The sequence below is a fragment of the Brachyistius frenatus genome, unplaced genomic scaffold, assembly GCF_029030835.1.
Source record: "Brachyistius frenatus isolate BFR_SWC_R1_liver_20210118 unplaced genomic scaffold, ASM2903083v1 Contig_83, whole genome shotgun sequence".
In the NCBI taxonomy this organism is placed as follows: Eukaryota; Metazoa; Chordata; class Actinopteri; family Embiotocidae; genus Brachyistius; species Brachyistius frenatus.
In genome coordinates this window covers 90,001-101,415 of record NW_027210682.1, presented here as the reverse complement: position 1 = coordinate 101,415, position 11,415 = coordinate 90,001, and the positions used below count along the sequence as shown (strand labels likewise).

Here is an 11,415-nt window from a genome sequence, read left to right as displayed (position 1 = left end):
TTTAAAAGTCGTGTTCTTTATTTCAAACTGCTTTGTTGAAAAAGGTACATGGCGATAAGATACAAAAATACCATTGTCTTTTTTCATGGGCAAGTGTATACAAATACACAAGTTTGACAGACCTTTTTTCAGTTTTGCTTTTACAAACAATACATCACCATAATCACATGTAATCTGCAGTAAGTACCATATGTCAGTGCCCAGGGTTAGAGAAAGTAAAACAAAATAATCTAGCAAAAACACAAGATTTCAAATAATGTTTGTGACTGATACCTATAAATTGTGCTATCTATTCACTGTGGTCCACAGGAAACTATTAGAGATGCATTTAGTTCCAGTTACGACAACATGACTGTCAATGAATTGTATTAGGATTGATCATCAGGACTAATCAGCCCTTTAAAGGAATAGAATATGTAAAACTCTCTCAGCAGTCAGAGCGGACTTCTGCCCATTACATTTAATAATTTTACTTGTACAGTAATTACTGTAATGTTAGAATTCTTGTCTATCTTAGCAAATTGCAATCATTGTTAGACAATCATGGGTTTGGTTTTGTATTGGTTCAGGCCAGAGGGGAAATATCTGTACCGATTCTGCATTCACTATTTAGCTGAAATCCTCCTTGTCTGTGCCAGTTATAATTTGTTAAAATTTGTCTAAAACAACATTTTGCAAAAAAATTTGCAAGTATAAGAAAACAAATCTGTACTTCTTAAAAAAACCAAAAAAAACCCACTATGAAAGTGTAAAAATCTATCATTAAACCATCATAAAAAAGTTAAAAACATTTTGTACAGCTAATTTAGTAAAAAAAAAAAAAAAAGTATTTCAGATTGTGTTTGGGAGTTGATCTAATAGAAACTTTCAATGCAGAAAAGGTCACAGGCCAAGACATTTACATTCATTTTCTTGGCAGTTGATTTTATCACAACTCCTTCAGTTTAGAAACCTGAAGTTTTAGAGGTCTGGGAAAAAAGAGCTTCAACTGTGATTAGAGATGGATTCAATTGATTACTTACTGCAGTATAACATGCATATATTCATAGCTGAAAAATGCTAGCCAAACTTTGTTTATGACTGCAATCTATATACGGTATTTCATTGATGTACTTGATAAAATGAAATATCACATTGTTCTGTTCTTGACAATTTTTAAAGCAGCACATTTAATCTGCACAACAGCACATTTGCTCTTAATCCTGAACTTCACGTCTAATTTTTCTGTGGAAGACAAACTAAACTTAATGATATTGACCATTAAGTTCCTGTCTCTGTCACGTCACTCATACTTTAACACTGTTGCCCTTTACCCAAGAGTCTGTGTAAAATCAGTAAATGCACAGCTAGAGAAAAACAAAACTTAATGACTATAGAACATTTTGTCATTCGTTGCATATGAGTGTAAGATGTACAGTATTTGTTTTAGGGTTATCACAGCTTCAGAAAGGTATTGAGTTCATGCTAGTTAAGATCCAAAGCGTATCTGCTTCATTGTTGACTTTACTTGTTGTGGTTCTTGCTGCTCTTTGGTGGTTATGGCTTCCCTACTCTTATCTAAGCACTTCACTGCTGCTCAGCCTTGAAGCAATAGACACCATAAGACTTTATCTGCTTGTCGGGGAATCCAACAAAGCGCACTGCAGATTCCGTGGGGCTGCAGTTCTTGCGAGGCCTGGAGATGGGGTAGCGGACACTTCCGTCGGCCAACCAGCCAGCATCGCAGCGATCGTAGCCCTCAAGCTTCCAGGCAGAGTAGATGTGGCCCACCCTGGCAATCTCTGCACCGTCGTCAAAGCATGCCTGCACTGCCTCGTCAAAGGTCAGCCTGTCGGGCTGGACCAGCCAGTAGAAACGTCCTGATAGCAGAGAATGCAAAAGACTTGGTCAGAAGAAGTTAGCCTTTCTTTCTAGTAGTTGTATGCTGGTCTGTGTGGTTATTGTTTTTCCTGGTGGATGCCCAACACTAATGTAATGAAAAACATAAATAACAAATTGAGCTTATGGGCAACAATTTCTAAAAACTCACCCTTGAGTGCAGAAGCATAGCAGAACACATCAAAGCGGCTCAACTGCTTGTTTCGGCGTCCATAGCTTCTGAGGCCAGGCCCACTGTTGGAGCCACCACAAGGGCCTCTGGGTTTGGTGATTGGATACTGCACTGTACCATCGTTCAGCCAGCCAGCATTGCACCAGTCCAGACCGGCCATCCAGGCGTCAAACAGCTGCTCAAAGGTGGCAACTGCAGAATCCTGGTCCATACAGGCCTGCACAGCATCATTGAAGTTCAGGTTGTATCGGCCCACATGGGGAGTGTAAGGAAATGTAACACCTGAGTAAGGCAGAAGAGAATAATAAGTCAACCTATTACTCTGAATGAAGATCCATTCTAAATAGGAAAAGATATCAGAGGTCGTTTAATCAAAAAAACTAATTTCTGAAACAGTTTAAAATTTTAAATAAGCTATTTTATAGATAGTGATCAGTCCACATTTAGGCAATTTGTCTATAAATGGAGATGGTTTAGTAATGTGACTACTCTTTCCATCTGAGATAAGTCCAAAGGCATTCTACAAAAGACTTTGTGAAAAGAAGGCCCGAATGACTGCCAAAGATTGGTCTGATGTTTGAGGCTATTGCTGTCGAAGGCGGAGTTATTAAACCCAAGGGTTCACTAACACACAGTACTGTGAATTTGTAATGGGTGTGTTCAATAAAAACACAAAAGATAAACAAATGTGTTCACTCTCGTGTGACCAGATCACATTTTTTGCCCAGTTAAAGCAGAAAATCTTGTAACTCCAAAGGGTTCACATACGTGTTCTGCCAGTGTATTTCTTATTCAAAATACAGTAATACAATAACAAAATCTGTTGTAGTATATTATTAGTTGATTGGCCTCAGTGCACTTCATAAACCAAAAATCTTAATCTTAGTTTAATTTCTGTTCAATTGATGCTGTTTACAGCAACTCAGGCCTATAGACATATGAAGAATGTGTGTGTGGTCTTGGACTCCACAGTAGTCTTTCCAGGAAAGTAGACTTAGCTGGCATACAATACAGTGTGTTTAGTTTTATGGTTGTGAATAAAGACCAAATAGTCTTTCAGATACAGAAGCTTGCTGGCAGTGGTTTCCAGAGGCCAAACTTTGCTAACCACCCAAGTATCATGCCAAAACATATAATAGACCCCCCAGTCCACTGGAGAACATGTCACGGTCTTGCTTCTCATAGGCGTGAAAAACCATGTAGTTAGTTTTTTTTTTTTTTTTTTTTTAAACAAAAACATGATTAGTTTTAGGAAAGCAAACCACAGAGGATTAGGAAAATATTTCTTCAAAGAAATCCATGGAGCTTTTTCTTGGGCTTAAAACCCGGTCTGCAGGATGAAAGTGTATTTTTGACTCCTACGTGAGGTTGACTTGCACACATTGTCCCCTAGTGGACTGGAAGGTGTATTACACCCTTTGACATGATACTGGGCTTTGCTAATTCATTAAGTTTTTCTTTATTTGCCCTTCTGCACTGAAGAAATAATCATCGAAGGAAAAGTAGGTGTTGAGTTGAGTTGAATTTTAAGTTCAAGGAACTCCTAAACATTTTAACTGCATGGATCTAAGAAGTAGTTAAACAGTGATTTAAAAATGAAATATGGTCATGATGCTCCACACTTACTTGCAGAAATATGCAGATGGTTTACTGATCATTATGTCTTCCTTATGCGTCAATACATAGTCAAATGTTTTACAAGATTATTGGAATCAATATTATTCTATTAATATTACTTTTTGTCTAAAATGTGCAAATGATCAAAAAAAGGTGATTGAGCATTGACCTTTTGCACTAAAGTGTTTTGATATACTGCAATGATTTAATGTGTCAACATGCAATTAACTATATCAGGAATTAACTAGATATGTCTAAAAAAAAAAATTAAAAAAACATAAAAAGCAGTTCCTCTTTGTGTCCACATCTTAAAAGGAAGACAATATAGTAAATACAAAATCAGATGTAAGTCAGATATTTGAGGATATGAACTGGAATATGTATCTGTTCACTGATGTCGAACATTATTCAAATGTAATCATTCCTGAATCATTACAGCGGTTGGGATAAATCACCCAAGCTGTCTGTTATTTTGTTTTTCTTCTTCAACAAGACAATGAAATGTGGATGTTTTCAAAAACTAGAAACAAAAACATTGCTGAGGAAGATGCTTGATCTGTGACGATGCCCTTTCAACAAGGAAAGCACATGTATAAAGTGCTGATTTTACACTAATGTCATCACAGTGGCTTTATTAACTTGTATTTTAAGGCCCATCCCAAGAGTTAAGTTTCAAAATAGAAATAATAACAATAAAATCCAGATTTACCATCAGAGAGACCACCTCGCACCTCCAAGATGATCTCCTGCAAGGTGTCGTCCACCCCGTTGATGATCTCACAGCGGTATTTTCCCATGTCATCCATGGAGACATCAGTTATTACTATGGAGGCATCTTCGTTGTCTTGCTCCTGCATAAAGACACGGCCCTCGAATTTTCCATAGGTCTTCTTGTGGAATCCCATTGAAATCAGCACATCCTCATTCAATGCTTCATCATCTGCCACCTTGGTCCACTTGACTCGGATACCAAAGGATAAGGTGTCTGAGGATAGGACCATGCAGTGCAGGGTGACGTTGCCCCCTAGGTCAGCAAAAACCTTGGCTAGAAAAGAAGACAACATGATATAACCTTACTGCAGTTTGATACTTGGACTTGGACATTTTTGGGGGGGTTTATAGAGCTATTTTTATACATTAATTTCAAAGATTACATTCAGGAATTTTTGCTTTCCTGTGTGCTTGGCATAAAATCGATATAGAATGAGTCCATTTTAGAAAACACCAAAAAAGAAAATAAATTCTAGACAATGCTTTTCTTCCCTCTTATTGGCTTTTGCCTTTTGTGCATAATAGTTAGACCACATGTTTTGACATGTGTTAACTGTATGCATTGTTGTTAAACAGTGCATGTGCATACACCTATACTGTTATAGTGAAAAGTATTCTTTCACAAAACTATCAAAGGGTCTGGACTTATCCTGTTTGGTTTATTAAAGCAAAATGTTTGGGCACCCGCCAGTCCTCTGCCCCTGGAGCCAATCATCCTCTTCAGTCTCCTTCCTGCTAAGCCTTTGGTTCCTCAGAATTAATCCTCAAAATGAAGTGCTTATCTTTCATCCCCTCCATCTGATTTGTTTTAAACATGTCAGGCACCAAATGAATAACAGGAAAAGTGAGCATATGATATAGTTAACAAAATACAGAATCTTGCTGTTATCATACTTTTTTTCTTTCACTTATTTCCTCTGTGCTCTCCCTTTCTATCGTCCCACTCCAAACTAGACCCTCCTTTAGCTTAAAATGGCAGGTCATTTGTGTCTCACCATGGGTTCCCATCAACCCCTGACCTTCATGTTTAGACCTCACAAGACTTGCTTAGTTAAGAAGACCCCAGCTAGCAAGGGGTAGTCTGAGTTAGACAATAATAAGCAACAGATAAATGAATGTACAGGACCTCTGACCCCACTCGACAACCTATACCCACTCAGCCCGCCCCTCATATAACTCCCTCCCTTCACCAACCCAACGCACAAACACACCACGGGCCTCACCTTGTAAATGAAAGCAAGATGAGGTAAGAGGCAATGCACAGGACTGGTCATACAATATGATAATTACGTAACAGACAAAATCAGCTGGTTTTTTTTTAAGCTATAATGTGGTCTCAGACATAATTATTAATTTCTTGCAACCAGGCAGTTTTTGGCTAAATCCAGGTGACTAAACATTGTCCCTTCAGAGTCTGATATTCCCTAAAAAAAACAACAACCTGAGTTTCTCCTGTGTCTGATTTATTTTCTTCCTAAAGATCTGTGTCTAAAGCAGTCCGTCTCTGATTTCTGATGAATTCCCAGCATTTATGTTGAGGCGCCTCACTTTGAGCAGCCTCACCAGAGCCATGAGTGGTGTAATGTGTCACTGGCTCTTCAACATGGAAAACGTTTCCCACATGGGTAATAACGGAAATAAAAGGGGGTTACTGGCTTGCGGCCTTATATTCTGATCAACCCAAAACCTTCCCTCAACACACACACACACACACACACACACACACACACACACACACACACACACACACACACACACACACACACACACACACACACACACACACACACACACACACACACACACAAAGAATGACACCGAATCAACTTCTAATCACACCCATGCCTACTACCATGCCTGGTACTCAAATCATTAGTATTGAGCACTCCTGCTCAAGGATTTAATTAGCAGAATCACTGCTGACAGACCTAATCTACCCTTCACTCCCACCTTATGCCACTTTAAACTTAATTTTCTAATTTATTTCATAAGGCTACGCATGCTAGTGAGTGCTTCTATTACCAAAGCACCACACCCAGTAGCCTCACTCACCTCTTGAGTGGTCAGCAAGATGCCAGGTATTATATGAGCTAGGAAACACCCTTCTGCCGCTGCTAATTATTAATGTGGTTGAGAGCAGTGTGGAGTATAAAAGCCGTCTGGACAAGATTCCTTTTTACCTGTTCTGTCAGTGCGAAATGACTCAGCTTCTCCGAGCCTCATAAATTCTCTTCATGGGTAGCAGTTGCATGAAGTGTGATTGAAACCTGAGGGATCCAGAAGGATCAAACTGCTCACCAAAAGCTCTGGCAAACGTAAAGGCAATGGTGACGTCAACACCAGCTCAACAGACGTTATGCCATCCAACATTTATGCCTAAAAATGTCCAAATTTCCAAATCTTACTAAGGAAATTAGAGTAGAGTAGAATAAAGTGGCTCATTATACTTTCTTGTGTAAACATTGTTCTGTCTAAAGATGAAGACCAACCACTGGATGTGGTTTCTGAAATGTGAGATGGAAGAAGGAGGTTGATTAAATGTCACAGTGCCAATGTACTACTGAGACGAGAGCTTGAAATGAAATGAAAGCATATTAAAGAGCTCAGACTCTTAGGCATATGTATTCTAGAGCAACCTTGATGGTAATTCCTGTGATACAGTGGTAGCAGCCCAAAAAACAGGCATGTTGAAAGTAATTTCACTCTCTTTCCTGCTCCTGCAGTTACCAGCAGACAGATGTCCCACAGGATCATGTGGCCCCTAACATGTGGGGCTCAGTACGCTCATAAAGCAACAGCCTGTTGTGTTTACTTAGCCTTTTGGGAAGAGAAATAACCCTTTCTTCTCCGGGTAGGTAGGTAGGTAGTTACTTTATTAATCCCCAAGGGGAAATGTTTTCACTACATGTATATACATGTCTATGACTCACCCCAAAGCACATACAACCCACTGGGGTCAAAGGTGGTACCAATATTTTACATTTAACATAAAAATGGTTGGTCAGATAATGCAGAATGGTTTCTATCTGAAAATGATTGACTGCGAATGAAAACACGGCAATGAACTAAATGAACACGTGTATGAAAATAAAAATAAAAAGCTCAGCAGCTGCAGCCAAGACCTACTGCCATTTTATTACAAAGCACAATTCTCCCTCACTCTGTAAAAGGTTGTATTAGCAAGTGATTGGAACCATCTGCCTCTTTGCAACACTGGACTGTAAATTAACAACATTACAGTGGTCCAAGTCCACTAATTATTCTGTATATTTTCAAACTACAAGAGTCTAATTATGCTGTTAAAATCTCTGAGCACTTTAAGTTACAGAATAATCAGAAATGGCTAAAATCCCTCCTTATTGAAAGGATGGAAATCTGAGAGAGCAGTCTGCATGTTTATATCCATGTGTGCACAATGTGCCACACCCTCTGACAGAGCAGCAAGGCATGAGATGCTTTACAGCATCCCACAGCCTTGCTCTCTTCTGCTGCTGGCTCACTTGTGTCAATATGGAGAAAGAATTAACAAGCACAGCTGGGACAAACACAACAGGCCAACTCCTGCTCACTAATTCCAATAAACTCCTTCCTGCTTTCTGTCATGCAGAACGAGCACAAATCAAAGCGTGCGTGTGTGTGCACGCTCTCATGAGTGCACATAATGAATCATTGGCACATGTGTTCAATAGATTGTCATCAAAATCAGTTGTTAAATTTCACTCAAGTTGAATCAATACAAATGCAACAGCACCGAACATGGCTCCATCAACATCTCATCTCCTAGCCTAAACACATTTTCAACTCAACTCCCAGCCTCAGCCCAATACCAGCCAAGCCCCTTTTCCCACCCAGCCTTAGCAACTGGGCTAAGCCTCAGTAACCAACAACCACAGTATGCGTGAGACCTAACAGACTATTACCTCACAGGGAAAGACATAGTCATTTGGCCGCTGTTCAGCATGGGGGTCTATACATTTGGCTGTGGGTCATTAATCTTAACTTCGCTCTTGTCACGCTGCCTGTTTTCGTGGCTGGTTTCCAAAAGCTCCCAGTGCCAGAGTGAGTCAGTATGTATAAGGACAGGCAACGCCCCATGAACAGACAGAGAATACATAGCTCATATGGCTAATAAAATATATTGTATGGAACAATGATTGAGCTGGCCTGAGCTGAGCAAAAGCTTTTATGTCTTGCACACTATGAGGTCATTTATAAACATTGGAGCACTCTGTATAGACACATGCAAACACAAACATCTGTGACATCACTGGCCTGTGGGAGAAATTTCAATGTTTAAACTCTTCTCCCCACAGATGAGCCATTTCCTCTGCTCTGGAAGAGAAAAAGCTGAGACATCTCTAATTTGACATCTACTGAGTCAGCTTGCAGGGCTTGTGAAAGCACATTAAATATCACTCAATACATATAACATGAGGGCTTCCAACTAGCCCATTTTTCCTTTCACTGCAGCAGTGGATCTATTCTAGTATTCTATAGCTTGCAGTTGCAGCCACCATCTCACAGTGTCATCCTGCAGGCAGGTGTGAATTTGAAATCATAACAGCCTTATGATGAAGAGCAGGTGCTCTCTGATACAGTGTCTTTCTCGTTTTTTTTTTTTTTTTTTTCTGTTTCTGTCTGCAGTGGGAAGTGTCAGAAAGTAAAATTACAGAAAAAAATGAGAAAAGGCCAAAATTGTATTATGGGAAATTTCTGGTATTTTCTCATGCCTGGAAGATTTTATATCCAAAAAGAGACAAGCGTTACCAGCCCAGTTTCAGTCACTGAGGCACTTGTGACCCATTTTAAGAGTACAACTAGTGTTATTATCATGTGGTGGTCATTCAGTAGAGCGGGCTGTAAGCCCCTGTGAATGACTGGGTAATTTATTCACCAGCCAGTCCATGCTGTGGTGGTCTGTATGCAGCAAGTCAACGAGTCAATGGTGATTCACGCTGTGACTGTATGGGTGTGTGTGTGTGTGTGTGTGTGTGTGTGTGTGTGTGTGTGTGTGTGTGTGTGTGTGTGTGTGTGTGTGTGTGTGTGTGTGTGTGTGTGTGTGTGTGTTACCCCAGAGACGACTCTGTTACCTACTGCTACAATGATCCCGTTGTTACACAAGCCTGTGCCGTGGTACCACTTTGCTCAGTTCCCTTACTCAGCTCTTCCTCCTGTTCTTCTGCTCCAAGCATGGTAACACTTTGTACACTTACACACATGCATTCATAAAAGGTGGTAACAAACACACACAATCATCCACGTAGTGAAATATCACAATATTCTTTCATTATTTTTAATCTTACCTGGTGATAGTGAGGAAGGGCTCGTCACTTGACTGTACGCACTGCCAGCCAGGGTCAGGGAGATTATTGTGATGTACAGCAGACTCATCATTTTCTCTTTTTTTACACAAAGGGGCTTCTTCAATGAAAATATAAAGATAAAACGTTTTGTTTTAAATGCACTAAGTTATCTAAGACGTAAATATTTAAAGAAAGCCGAAGTCCCTCCTTCCGTTTGTCTTTGTGCAGCAGCCGCCTGTGGTGCTACTGGAAAGTTTGGGCTCCTCAGAGGTCCAGGCAAGTGCCTTTTATTGTAGCCTAGCATGGTTGAGACCACTCCTCCTCCCCTCAGCCCATCACCATATACCGGCTCCCCCACTTACTTATGAAAACTCCCTCCTCTCCCTTGGTACAGCAAAACCCCAGACAATTAACCTGCAAATAATTATTCAGAGTGAAAAGTATACTGGATAGAAGTGGAGCTACAATGATTCCTGTGTGGACTGCAGTGCAGTACAAATTACACAACTTAGGGAATACCATTGCAATTGATCAGATATACATTTATCCTTACTTGAGGCTTTTAGTGAAATATCATCTTTAAGTGTAAAACATTTTTCCATGACATTGGTTGTCCCCTCACGTGTGACTTTGGTATGTTTTCACTCCATCTGATTCATTTGTTTTTTGGTATTATTCTTGTTTAATGGCCTTTTTTAAAAATTATTATTAAGCTTTGGTAAATGATCATTTCAATGTTTTTAAGTTAAATATGATTGTAAAGCCATCTCTGAACTCTGTGAATGGCCTGAACACTTTTCCCGCTCCATCAGTAAACAAAAAGAAATGCAGACACACACTTGTGATAAACTGTTATACATGCATTTGATGCAAGCCCATTTAATATAAAAGGGTCATAAAAATGAAGCACACAACATCAAGGTCCACTCTGTGAGTCATACTTTTGCCCTCCTTTGCTTCTTTAATATTTTGATTTCTCTTCGCTTCCTTTTCTTTCATTTCATTTCATAAATTGTGTTGTCATATTTCTCTTAGTCTTCTCTGATGCTGTAGTAGAAGCAGAGACAGGGATAACTCAGAGCTGGCAGAGTAACTTATAGCAAGTCGGTTGTGGATTTGTGACCAGCTTGAGCAGTCATGAGAGGACCTGAGTGGTCTCTCCTAAATGTTTTCTCAGACGTTCCAATGGTCTTTGAAAGATGGCAAAGCTGGGAATGAAGCAACATGTTGCAGATGCTCCTCTGGACTGCTCCATCAATGGAGTTGTAACAGCTGGGACAACCCAAACTGTTTTCTTTTTCTTCGTCTCCCTCCTTCTTTCCCTTGGCCCCGCTGTCAATTCATTTAACCCAGCAGAGATGACAGCAGAGTACATGGTGGGCCTCTGTTGTATATTCTACTAATCTATATGTCCAAGCTGAAATTGGTATCCTCCAAGCTGAAATTGGTATCCTACAATCCAACATAGGGTCAAAAAAAAAAAAAGGGGCCCATCCCAAGAACCTACCACAGGCCCAGTACACAGGGTGAAAATATAATCTTATGTGAGGGCACAGCAACTCTTCACGCACTGCTGATTAAAACAGAGCTGCGAACACCTATTGTACTGGCAGCATACTGTATGTGGGATACTCAAAAGATATCAAAGCCAATGGAGTCTGTTGCAGTTTTACT

At 39.9% G+C, this 11,415-nt stretch overlaps 1 protein-coding gene across 1 annotated transcript; it reads right to left on the bottom strand.

Annotated features, from left to right (window-relative positions):
* LOC138627262 (hyaluronan and proteoglycan link protein 1-like) lies at positions 1-9,935 on the bottom strand. Its single transcript, XM_069709474.1, has 4 exons — positions 9,742-9,935; positions 4,377-4,712; positions 2,030-2,332; positions 1-1,859 (listed from the first exon to the last, which is right to left on the bottom strand). The coding sequence occupies exons 1-4, from the start codon at positions 9,830-9,832 to the stop codon at positions 1,567-1,569; spliced, it is 1,023 nt and encodes a 340-aa protein (XP_069565575.1). The 5' UTR covers positions 9,833-9,935; the 3' UTR covers positions 1-1,566.
* Between the last annotated feature and the right edge of the window lie 1,480 nt (positions 9,936-11,415).